The following is a 13478-nucleotide window of genomic DNA, read 5'->3' as shown; positions in this document are numbered from 1 at the left end:
ACCAGATTGTTTAATACATGTATCTAAATACGTTTTGCAAGTGCTGTGGTAAAAAAAATCCTAATCGGACATGTTGTACCTCTTGAGACCTACAGTGGGTACCCGGGTATGGTCGGGTAATATGGGGGTGGGTATCCGGATAGTAAATTTGGACTCGTCCTTGGACTCTCTCTCTCTCTCTCTCTCTCTCTCTTTCTCTCTCTCTCTCTCTCTCTCTCTCTCTAGATAGATAGATAGATAGATAGATAGATCAAATATATCAACACTCGTTGATAAAGGTGGAGTTTTTCCACTTTTATCAACTCGTGTTGGTATATTTGATATCAAAAGACACGAGGGTGAGATTCGCTATATAAACACTGTATTCCGGAGAATGGAATGCCTCTTGATGACGTGCAAGACGCGCCTGCCTGTGTCGACCACCTCGATTTGGAAGGTTGTGAAGCAGGCTGTTTCTCCTACCTGGAAGGGGATGGACCATACCATCCAGGTGTAGCTGATCATGTCCTGAATCCGCTGACAGTCCACGGCCATCAGGTTCACGATCTCCCCCACCGTGGACGTCTTCTGAGCCTCGCTGTTCAGGAACAACGCCTACAACCAAAGCTACACTTCAACACAGTTGCGTTTCTCATGTATCACTTGCAGATCTATCTGTACCACCCTTAACCAACTTATAAACCTCCATCCAGTGACGTCATCCTTTTGTTCTCCATTAGTGTTAAATCTCATGTTATAACATCCCTGGGATTTTATTAAAACGACTTCCGTTCAGATTGTAACATATGAATGTTTCTCGCTAAAAAAATATTTTGCATTTGAACACAATGTAATGGAATCAATGACAAATATTTTCTTTATATTCCCGACGATCGAACACGCAACCTCTGTATCTGTAGCCCACTGAGTGTATAACTAGGACGCTGATAAACCACAATGCTTTTAAGAATGTCTCTTTCAAGTATCGTACGCCAGGAAAGGATATTTTACGTCCGATTCCTAAGGTTCATGGAAAGTATGTTTGAAACATAAAAATGTTGATAAATGTTTTAAGTTTCTTTTTCCGGTTTACAGTTGGTTGGTTTGTTGTTTAACACCGCACTCTTCAATATTCCAGCTATATGACGGCGGTCTGTAAAAAATCGAGCCTGGACCAGACAATCCAGTGATTAATATCATGAGCATCGACCCACGCAATTGGGATCGATGACATGCATCAACCAAGTCAGCGAGTCTGACCGCCCGATCCCGTTAGTCGCCTTTTACGACAAGCATGGTCACCTTTTACGGCAAGCATGGGTTGCTGAAGACCTATTCTACCCCGGAATCTTTACGGGTCTAGATAAAACACTTCCCCTCGGTTTTTTAATGATATTTAAACCCTTATCCTTGGGATTATCCGCGGATGCGGGTTTCATATATCATAAAAACTCTCGGTCTTGCTTTATCCTACACACAGGGGACGGGGCCATATCCGTACGAAGCACTCGTCTAAGGGATGGTGGGGTAGCTTAGTGGTTAAAGTGTTAGCTTGTCACGCCGAAGGCCCAGGTTCGATTTCGTGAAACATATTTCTGGTGTTCCCCGCCGTGAAAGTGCTTGAATATTGGTACAAGCAGCGTAATACAAAGCCCACCACCCATCTAAAACTACGTTATGGGCTCTGCATCCTCGGTGAGTAAGTGAGTGAGTTGGTTTGGATTAACACCGCTTTTAACAGTATTTTAGTTATATCACGGCGTGTCAGCTTTATGCGGGAGGAAAGCCCACTTTGGTGAAACCCACGAGCATCGGTATAATGCTGACAAACCTAGAAACATAATAGGGGCGAACCGGGATTCGAACCAACAATCAGGTTTCTGGCGTGCCCAAGGGACGCAACTCTGCACAACGAATTGCAGAGCCTTAGACGACTGGGCCACCCGTGCCCCTACATCCTTTTGAGTGAGTGAGTGAGTGAGTATGGTTTTACGCCGCTTTTAGCACTATTCCAGCAATATCACGGCGGGGGACACCAGACATTGGCTTCACACATTGTACCCATGTCGAGAATCGAACCCGGGTCTTCGGCGTGACGAGCGAACGCTTTAACCACCAGGCTACCCGATCGCCCCCCCATCCTTTTTGACGTTATTCAGGCGTCATTACTGACGTTTTATATAATTACGTCAGTAAATCTGATGTGAAATATGAGCGTGCCGGGATTCATAGTGATGACGTAATCGCTTTCTGCCACTGGTATAGTTCTGACAGTCCATGAACCTTATTCAGACCCACGACAAGGGAGACAACCTTGCTCACACTCCGGCGCAATAATGACTTAGCATTACACCACTGCCACAGGTTAATTTGCATATCACGAGACCGGACTTTTTTTTGTTTGTAAACAAATCCGCTTATTCTGAAATCAGAACTGACTGACCTTATACAAGCCTTTCGATGCTCTTTTAATGTGCTACTACAACTGCGACAGTGAGTTATTATAGATCAAATTGACCGTATCGCTAGCTTTTGGTATGGCTTCGACAAGAGCACGTGGAGCCGTACAACCAATGTAAACAAAGAATAACTACGCAAATGGAAATAGATTTTCACCTTTTAGGTTATTTCACAACGAAAGTTAACCATTTCATTAAAATGATTACATATGTTTATCTAAATGTGTAGATTCGTGAAAAATGAAACGGATGAAAAACATATGCAATATCTTGAATGGACTTTGTAAGATGTGACGCATCGTCACATGGGGCTGGCCTGTGGTAGAGGTACTGTGCTGACCTATTCGTGACCAACTCGTCTTATTCCGGGACAAGCCGAATAGCGACTCGTGCCCCTCTCATGGCCATTTTTAAGACCGGGTTCCGTCTTAGCGCAAACGGGCATACCTAAAACAATTGTCAACTCGTTGCCTAAGGGTTAACATATATTTCCCCATATATTATATATATTTCAGATGCAATTTAAAGCACATCGGGACATGCGGAATGATACAGTATGATTGAACACATTTAACTGTGTCTTGGGTATATTTTAAGATGCAAGACGTATGTAAAATCAAAAATTATTTCTGAGGGATTATTTGACAAAGAACTTGAAATCATGCGCGCATTCTGATTGGTTTGTCGTATTTTCGCACATAACATTCATCGATTACGGAAAGGGGCGAGTGGTGACGAATGGTGCTGACCGCAGGCAACTCTGGGTAGGAGAGTGCACCTTGCCCCCTGTGGCCATCATGGTACTTGCCTTCTTGTACAGGGTGGCCATGAGGGTTGTCCTGATCCTCATCCCCAGGGTCATCGCGTAGTGGAAGTGCTGGTGGTAGAAGCAGGACTGGACGAAGGCGACCACGAACAGCCCCAGGGACAGGACATACCCCTTCCAGGGGTAGTCGGCGGCCCCCAGCTCGATGTGGTAGATCAGGGCGCTGCGAACAGAGTGAGTGAGGGACTGGATGAGTGAGCGTGTGACAGAATGGGTGAGTGAATGTTTGACTGAGTGAGTGGATGAATGAATGTTTGACTGTGTGAGTGAGTGAGTGGATGAATGAATGTTTGACTGAGTGAGTGGATGAGTGAATGTTTGACTGAGTGAGTGAAGGAGTGGATGAGTGAATGGTTGAGAAAACGGAAAAGCGAGTGTTTGACTGAGTGAGTGAAGGAGTGGATGAATGAATGTTTGACTTTGTGAGTGAGTGAGTGGATGAGTAAATGTTTAAGAAAACGGAAAAGCGAGTGTTTGACTTGAATGTTTGACTGAGTGAGTGGATGAGTGAATGTTTGACTGAGTGAGTGAAGGAGTGGATGAGTGAGTGACGGAGTGGATGAGTGAATGTTTGACTGTGTGAGTGAAGGAGTGGATGAGTGAATGTTTGAGAAAACGGAAAAGCGAGTGTTTGACTGAGTGAGTGAAGGAGTGGATGAATGACTGTTTGACTGTGTGAGTGAGTGAGTGGATGAATGAATGTTTGACTGAGTGAGTGGATGAGTGAATGTTTGACTGAGTGAGTGAAGGAGTGGATGAGTGAATGGTTGAGAAAACGGAAAAGCGAGTGTTTGACTGAGTGAGTGAAGGAGTGGATGAATGACTGTTTGACTGTGTGAGTGAGTGAGTGGATGAATGAATGTTTGACTGAGTGAGTGGATGAGTGAATGTTTGACTGAGTGAGTGAAGGAGTGGATGAGTGAATGGTTGAGAAAACGGAAAAGCGAGTGTTTGACTGAGTGAGTGAAGGAGTGGATGAATGAATGTTTGACTTTGTGAGTGAGTGAGTGGATGAGTAAATGTTTAAGAAAACGGAAAAGCGAGTGTTTGACTTGAATGTTTGACTGAGTGAGTGGATGAGTGAATGTTTGACTGAGTGAGTGAAGGAGTGGATGAGTGAGTGACGGAGTGGATGAGTGAATGTTTGACTGTGTGAGTGAAGGAGTGGATGAGTGAATGTTTGAGAAAACGGAAAAGCGAGTGTTTGACTGAGTGAGTGAAGGAGTGGATGAATGACTGTTTGACTGTGTGAGTGAGTGAGTGGATGAATGAATAGTTGACTGAGTGAGTGGATGAGTGAATGTTTGACTGAGTGAGTGAAGGAGTGGATGAGTGAATGTTTGAGAAAACGGAAAAGCGAGTGTTTGACTGAGTGAGTGAAGGAGTGGATGAGTGAATGTTTGACTGAGTGAGTGAAGGAATGGATGAGTGAGCGTTTGAGAGAATGGATGAGTCAATGTTTGATTGAGGGAGTGGAGGAATGGATGAGGGAATGTTTGAGTGCGTGAGAGAGTTCATGACTATGTGTCTGTGTGTGTTGGCAGTCACCCCATATTTCCAAACGATTAGAGAGAATAGGATCTATCCATTGTGTCAATGATTTAAAAAAAAACATTCATGAGAACAGTCGCTAAAATGTTCAAACGTTTGTAAAATTCCCAATAATATCTTTTTAGCTGCAGTACACATATGTCGGTTCCTTGATCATGTATTCGAAAATTTTCACCCAAAACAAAATATTAGTTGTGTGTTGCGAAATGAGAAAAATCAAGAGATGGCTTTATAAGTGACTTAAAATAACTGGTTATAAGATTCAGTACAAAAACTCACCAAATAATGCGTAAAATGGACGCTTTGTAAGCAAAATAAGCCAGGGATAAATATAGTTTCAGTGAGTCACACATGGTTCCCGACATCATCCTTATGTAAGATGACAACAATAGGTAGTGTGTTTCATAACAAGCGCGTGGTTCGTAACGCGGTATGCCTTCCCACACACCAGCCGCGCAATATCCGCTATCTAAATACACGTATTGCATTTCAATACAGAGAAAATGAGTGACATATACAAAATGTGGCGCAGATGTTCAAAATAACAGGCATATATCGATTTGCATATTGATTAAAAACAAATAAGCCTACGGTAAATATAATTACATACATATAGCAGTCTGCACACGGGACAGTAAGTGCACAAACCCGCCCCACCCACACCCCACCGCGTACCTACACTGCATGAATAAGGTCAGATCTTGTCTACACTCTTTATGTAAGCAAACAATCCGATATTTATTATTCATTATATAACTCTATTTATATAACTTTACTTGTGAAATATGGAGAGTATTTCAACATTGTTTTGAACGTCTTGCGTATCTCATAGCTCTTAGCGGCGACTATGCTTGCGTAAGAGGCGACTAACAGGATCAGGTGGTCACACTTGCTAACTTGGGTGATGCATGTGAGAGGGTGGTTGGTAGATGAGAGGTTGGTTGGTAGATGAGAGGGTGGTTGGTAGATGAGAGGGTGGTTGGTAGATGAGAGGATGGTTGGTAGATGAGAGGATGGTTGGTAGATGAGAGGGTGGTTGGTAGGTGAGAGGGTGGTTGGTAGATGAGAGGGTGGTTGGTAGATGAGAGGGTGGTTGGTAGATGAGAGGGTGGTTGGTAGGTGATAAGGAGGGTTGGTAGATGAGAGGGTGGTTGGTAGGTGAGAGGGTGGTTGGTAGATGAGAGGGTGGTTGGTAGGTGAGAGGGTGGTTGGTAGATGAGAGGGTGGTTGGTAGATGAGAGGGTGGTTGGTAGATGAGAGGGTGGTTGGTAGGTGAGAGGGTGGTTGGTAGATGAGAGGGTGGTTGGTAGATAAGAGGGTGGTTGGTAGATGAGAGGGTGGTTGGTAGATGAGAGGGTGGTTGGTTGAGAGGGTGGTTGGTAGATGAGAGGGTGGTTGGTAGATGAGAGGGTGGTTGGTAGATGAGAGGGTGGTTGGTAGATGAGAGGGTGGTTGGTAGATGAGAGGGTGGGTGGTAGGTGATAAGGTGGGTTGGTAGGTGAGAGGGTGGTTGGTAGATGAGAGGGTGGTTGGTAGGTGAGAGGGTGGTTTGTAGGTGAGAGGGTGGTTGGTAGATGAGAGGGTGGTTGGTAGATGAGAGGGTGGTTGGTAGGTGAGAGGGTGGTTGGTAGATGAGAGGGTGGTTGGTAGATGAGAGGGTGGTTGGTAGATGAGAGGGTGGTTGGTAGATGAGAGGGTGGTTGGTAGATGAGAGGGTGGGTGGTAGGTGATAAGGTGGGTTGGTAGGTGAGAGGGTGGTTGGTAGATGAGAGGGTGGTTGGTAGGTGAGAGGGTGGTTTGTAGGTGAGAGGGTGGTTGGTAGATGAGAGGGTGGTTGGTAGGTGAGAGGGTGGTTGGTAGATGAGAGGGTGGTTGGTAGATGAGAGGGTGGTTGGTAGATGAGAGGGTGGTTGGTAGATGAGAGGGTGGGTGGTAGGTGATAAGGTGGGTTGGTAGGTGAGAGGGTGGTTGGTAGATGAGAGGGTGGTTGGTAGGTGAGAGGGTGGTTTGTAGGTGAGAGGGTGGTTGGTAGATGAGAGGGTGGTTGGTAGATGAGAGGGTGGTTGGTAGGTGAGAGGGTGGTTGGTAGATGAGAGGGTGGTTGGTAGATGAGAGGGTGGTTGGTAGATGAGAGGGTGGTTGGTAGATGAGAGGGTGGTTGGTAGGTGATAAGGTGGTTGGTAGATGAGAGGGTGGTTGGTAGATGAGAGGATGGTTGGTAGGTGAGAGGGTGGTTGGTAGATGAGAGGATGGTTGGTAGATGAGAGGGTGGTTGGTAGATGAGAGGGTTCTATCTAAACACTTTAATGGTCTAAACACATGAAATGAGCTATCGTCTCACAGCCTAAACATCCAAATAATCTAAACATGGGTATTATTTAAACATGTTTCGAATGTAAACATGTTTAAATAAAGTGCACCTAACGGGCAGTAACTCAAATAAGGATAATATTTTTAATATTTATTGAAATTAGATTCACAGGCACTTGCAGAACACGTATACCACCAGATCCTTCAACGAACTTGGTACAATATTAACATCAAAATGTACAAATAAACCATGCTCGGTTAATGGCGACTAGGAATATTCACACTTGTACAGGGGCGGTCGGGTAGCCTAGTGGTTAAAGCGTTGGCTCGTCACGCCGAAGACCCGGGTTCGATTCCCGACATGGGTACAGTGTGTGAAGCCCATTTATGGTGTTCCCCGCCGTGATATTGCTGGAATATTGCTAAAAGCGGCGTAAAACGTCACTCACTCACTCACTCACTCACTCACTCACTCACTCACACTTGTACAACAGTCTCCGTAGAACAGGCGGTAGCACAGGACCACAAATCAAGAGGTCCGTATACCGCCGAGGTCTGAAATTCTTAGTGTTCTTAAATGTGTTTGTGCGTGTGACTAATACTATTCTCTAATACTGGAAACTTACAGTCACAGAACAGACTGTGTCTTTGTGCGAGAGCTAAGTAGTGAGGATTGGTTGGTGTGTTTAATGGGGCGGTCGGGTAGCCTAGTGGTTAAAGCGTTGGCTCGTCACGCCGAAGACCCGGGTTCGATTCCCGACATGGGTACAATGTGTGAAGCCCATTTCTGGTGTCCCCCGCCGTGATATTGCTGGAATATTGCTAAAAGCGGCGTAAAACCATTCTCACTTACTGGTGTGTTTAAAACCTGGGGCGAAGGGGTTGGCTGGAGGGAAGTCGGGTTGGTGGATGTCTGGATGGGTAGGTTGGCAGGGAGTTGGGAAGCGGTGGGTTGGTGGGTAGTTGGGTACCGGTGGGTCTGTTTGTAAATAATTGGTGACGACTTGATACACACATACCTCAGCAGTAGAGGAGACACAAACTGCAACACATCCGACACGGCCTTACAGCAGTACGACTTGAGGAGGACGGGATAGAACGTCCTGAAGAGGACGCGGGACAGCGAGGGCCACTTCTGTTGGGCACCGTCCGTCACGCCCTGGTGGTTGCGCAGGCGCCCGGAAGAAAGTAGCGGCCATCGCTCATCAGAGCCGGAAGAACTGGTCGGGAAACTACCCAATGAGCCTGACTTGTGCACGGATGATGAACTGGACCTGAAACCAAAATAAATTCATATTCTGCACACAAGGAAGAGAACTTATGGATGTCAACTTCTTTATTGTGATGTTTGTTTGTTTGTTGTTTTACGCCGCACTCAGCAATATTCCAGCTATATGACGGAGGTCTGTAAATAATCGAGTCTTGACCAGAAAATCCAGTCATTGACATCAGGAGCATCGATCCCTGCAATTGACATACGATGACATGCATCAACCAAGACCACCCGATCCCGTTAGTCGCCTGTTACGATCGTTATTATGAGGAACACAACATTTCGGAGTATATGTTTACTCCTTCATCAGGTGAATGAATGCTATGAGGCAGAGAGCATGTATGTGTGCCAGGAAGAACAACAAAAATAATAAGATAACAAAGGTGGAAAATTAACAAGGGAAGCCAGCGGAAACTTAATAGCACTTATTCACCCGATGAAGGAGTAAGTATATACATGTACTCCGAAACGTTGTGTTCCTCATAATAAAGAAGTTGACATCCATAAATTCTTTCCTTTTGTGTATCACCTATAATGCCATTCAAAGAATTGAACCAGTTAATTATTTATTACACTTGATCTCCTCATAATTAAACATTAATATGGTAAAATCTTCCACTGAATGCTTTGGGCAAACTTTAACATGTTCTTTAAGTAAAACTAAACATATAATTTGAAACACGCAAATATGATGTTATTCACTTAAGTGGAGAGAGTGGAAATGTCTTGAGCCCGACGTGGAGCTTACTTCTGTTGCTCTTCTCTCCAGACAGCCTCGAACTGGGGCAGCACGCGGTGACACTGGTCACGTGGGTGCAAGTCCCAGAGGTCTCCTCCATCTAGCGGCTTCCGGAAGCCAAGTACAATCAGTCTGCAAACAGACGAGGAGAGCCGGTGTATGAGTACACCCTGTAAATATGTGTTCAGAATGTGAACACAAACAAGATATGTTTAGATCTGAACATGTTTAGAAATGTGTTTAAATCCTAAACCAGAACACACTTTTGGTTGGCTCTATCTAAACTCTTTTAGGGTCTAAACACATGAAACGAATCTCACAGCCAAAACAGCACCTAAACACAGCATCCCGATGATCTAAACATGCTTAGAAAGTTACCATGTTCAGAATTTAAATATGTTTAGTGTTTAAACATGTTAGAATTTAAACACGTTAACACATGTTTAGATTGTAAACGGTACAAAAAGATACACTATTTGGGTCATTTTCGTTTTACGAAGGCCCCAGCGGGGATTTTTGAAAGATCTTAGTGAGTAAGTGGAGTTTCCGACCAATTGAACAATTGTTTGGCTTGATGTGTTTGCACGTTAGGCAGCTAGTGGACTTTAACACTTCGGTGGAATAAACAACCAGGCGTATGGTGCTGTTAAACCAAGAATAATAATCAGCTCGAATATTGGATTCCAACACACCACCAGCGAATCCTTGCTATTGGGTTAGTCTCTGTTCATTGTATATCTGCTACTAAACCCAGGCTACCCACGCACCCACTCAGCCATCAATATATCTACCATTAGCACCAGGCTACCCACCCACCGACCATCTATATATCTACCATTAGCTCCAGGCTACCCACCAACCGACCATCAATATATCTACCCTTAGCACCAGGTTACCCAACCATCAATATATCTACCATAAGCACCAGGTTACCCACCTATCAATATATCTACCCTTAGCACCAGGCTACCCACCAACCGACCATCAATATATCTACCCTTAGCACCAGGCTACCCACCAACCGATCATCAATATATCTACCCTTAGCACCAGGCTACCCACCCATCGACCATCAATATATCTACCCTTAGCACCAGGCTACCCACCCACCGACCATCAATATATCTACCCTTAGCACCAGGCTACCCACCAACCGATCATCAATATATCTACCCTTAGCACCAGGCTACCCACCCACCGACCATCAATATATCTACCCTTAGCACCAGGTTACCTAACCATCAATATATCTACCATTAGCTTCAGGCTGTTAAATGTCCATCCAGTATAAAACGATTCTGAATCAGGCCAGAACGACAGTTGGCCCAGTGATAAATATAACGGAGCCCCAGTGTCTAGCTATCGAGCCCTGATCATGACCTCAGGCCGACCGAACACCCTGCCGCCCTGTGCCCCGCTGCCCTAGATGCCAGATTTATCAGTAAGAGACCATCAGTGACCGGGCATTTATAACGTCGAGGCGCCTCACCTGTCTGTGACCACGGTCCGAGGGCAAGGCCTGTGTGGTACCAGCCTACCGACACGTCCCGGCAGCACGTGGCAGGAAGTCTTTCTTAGGAGAAGGTGAAGTAAATGGGGTTTAACGTCGCGTTCAAGGTTATTGCACTGACATACTAGGCCGCAGTTTAGTATGCACACCCCACACAGACACAGTATACTGATTCCGTGCCGACTAGTCCGTGTTTTAGCCCCTTAATGCCGAGCGCCAGACAGGGTAACAACAAGTATATGTACCATCGTTTGACGTATTTTTGTATCATGCGGCCGGGGATCGAACCTGGACCTTCCGCTCTCCGGGCAGACGTACTACCACTTGACCACGGAGGCGGTCAGCTGTTGAAGTACTAGTAGTAGTCGTAGTAGTAGTAGAAGTAGTAGTCGTCGTCGTCGTCGTAATAGTGTTGTTTGTTTGTTATTTAACGCCGCACTCGGCAATTTTCAAGGCTCTATGACGGCGGTAGTACTAATAGTCACATTAGTAACAGCAAAATTAATTGTAGTAGTAGTAGTAGTTGTTGAAGTAGTAGTAGTAGTAGTAGTAGTAGTAGTAGTAGTAGTAGGAGCAGCAGCAGCAGTATAGTAGATATAGTAGTAGAGGTTGTTTGCATTAGTATCACATCATTGCGATGATTTTAGGGTTAGGGTGTCTTGGAAGGGATAAGCGATTCTGTTCTACTCACTTCGTCATCCACCAGAACAGGATCCGGGAGATAAACGATGCTTTCACTTCCGGACACTGTGGCTGAAATAGAAATCAAACACATTCTCAAAATGTACCTTTTATGATAGCCACACAGACACACACACACAGACACACACACAGACACACAGACACAGACACACACACACACGCATGCACGCACGCACACACACACACACACGAACGCATGCACACACACATGCACGCACACACACGCACACACACGAACGCATGCACACACACACACGCACGCACGCACGCACGCACACGCACGCACGCACGCACGCACGCACACACACACACACATGCACGCACGCACGCACACACACACACACGCACGCACGCACGCATGCACACATACACTACACGCATCCCTTCCCACATCGTTGTAACTGAAATACTGTAATACTGTTCAAGCCGACGTTACACCGACACACCGACGTCGCACACCCCGCACCTCCCCTCACTGTTATCATCTTCTACACGTTATTGGTAATCTATGAAACCGGCTGGACTCCAGTTGTAAACCGTTAATTAATGTCGTAACCATTACTCAAGGCCATGCTTGCTTGTTTGTTTGTTTGTTTGTTTGTTTGTTTGTTTGTTTGTTTGTTTGTTGTTTAAACTCGCACTCAGCAATATTACAACCATATGACGGCGATCTGTAGATAATCGAGTCTGGACCAGACAATCCAGTGATTGACATCATGAGCATCGATCAACGAAATTGGGATACGATGACATGCATCAACCAAGATCACGCGATCCCGTTAGTCACCTCTTACGGCTAGCATGGGTTGCTGAAGACCTATTCTAGTCTGGACCTTCATGGGGTCCTCAAGGTTATGGCACAGAGTGACCTCCGTTGGTGTACCCCGAGGTCCTCAAGGCCATGGCACAGAGTGACCTCCATTAGTGTACCCCGACGACAGTCCTACTGAAGCTCACCGTCTCATAGTCGTATTCGTTGAAGTTGTGAGTCTTCTCTGCGAAGCAGTGCAGGATGAGCTGGAGGATGACAAGGGGGTACTGCAGGAGGAACGCATAGAACAGGAACGGCTGGGTGGTGTACACCTGTAACAAACACATGCATCCTCGTCACTACAGGGCATCCTCGTCACTACAGGGCATCCTCGTCACTGCAGGGCATCCTCGTCACTACAGGGCAGCCTCGTCACTACAGGGCAACCTCGTCACTACAGGGCATCCTCGTCACTAAAGGGCAACCTCGTCACTACAGGGCAACCTCGTCACTACAGGCAACCTCGTCACTACAGGGCATCCTCGTCACTACAGGGCATCCTCGTCACTACAGGGCATCCTTGTCACTACAGGGCAACCTCGTCACTACAGGGCATCCTCGTCACTACAGGGCAACCTCGATACTACAGGGCATCCTCGTCACTACAGGACAACCTCGTGAATCCTGACCCCGTTTGTCCGGAAACCCTCTTACTGGACGCTCTTGTTCGTCTGTCTACGTTTTGATTTGTTTGTTTGTTATTTACCGCCGCACTCAGAAATAGTCCAGTTATATGACAACGGTCTGTAATTATTCGATTCTGGACCAGACAATACTGTGATTGATATCATGAGCATCTACGCAAATGGGATACGATGGCATGCACCTACCAAGTCAGTGAGACTAGCTACTCGATCACGTTAGTCGCCCCGTACGACAAGCATGGTTTAGTGATGACCAATTCTAACCCGGATCTTCACGGGTCGTCTGTCTTCGTACAAAGGGACATTACTCCGCTCACATGATTCGTGAACTGGAACGCTACTCTCCGTAACAACGAGGGCTCATCTTTAATAACCACTTTTCAGTGCTCTTCGCATGGAAATAACCATTGCTATGTAGAATATGCCGGGCGGTCGGGTAGCCTAGTGGTTAAAGCGTTCGCTCGTCACGACGAAGACCCGGGTTCGATTCCCGACATGGGTACAAGGTGTGAAGCCCATTTTTCTGGTGTCCCCCGCCGTGATATTGCTGGAATATTGCATAAAGCGGCGTAAAACCATACTCACTCACTCACTTGAATATGCCAACTGTGTAAAAAGTGGATTGAAAGGTGAGTTCAACCTTCGTGGTTATTGCTACAGTGGCGTATGGAATA

At 45.9% G+C, this 13478-nt stretch overlaps 1 protein-coding gene across 1 annotated transcript in view; it reads right to left on the bottom strand.

The window, feature by feature from the left end:
- LOC124148207 (multidrug resistance-associated protein 1-like) overlaps window positions 1–13478 on the bottom strand; it is a 67807-nt gene that overhangs the window by 31016 nt on the left and 23313 nt on the right. Inside the window, exons 6-11 of the mRNA XM_048382860.1 lie at window positions 12307–12432; window positions 11339–11400; window positions 9147–9269; window positions 8145–8399; window positions 3247–3427; window positions 463–594 (exon numbers count right to left, since the gene is read on the bottom strand). Coding sequence (XP_048238817.1) covers window positions 463–594; window positions 3247–3427; window positions 8145–8399; window positions 9147–9269; window positions 11339–11400; window positions 12307–12432 — 879 coding nt within the window. The remainder of the gene's footprint in view (window positions 1–462; window positions 595–3246; window positions 3428–8144; window positions 8400–9146; window positions 9270–11338; window positions 11401–12306; window positions 12433–13478) is intronic.

Source organism: Haliotis rufescens, unplaced genomic scaffold (genome assembly GCF_023055435.1).
Source record: "Haliotis rufescens isolate VD_foot unplaced genomic scaffold, xgHalRufe1.0.p SCAF_42, whole genome shotgun sequence".
Lineage (NCBI taxonomy): Eukaryota > Metazoa > Mollusca > Gastropoda > Lepetellida > Haliotidae > Haliotis > Haliotis rufescens.
This window is presented reverse-complemented; position numbering and strand designations above follow the sequence as displayed.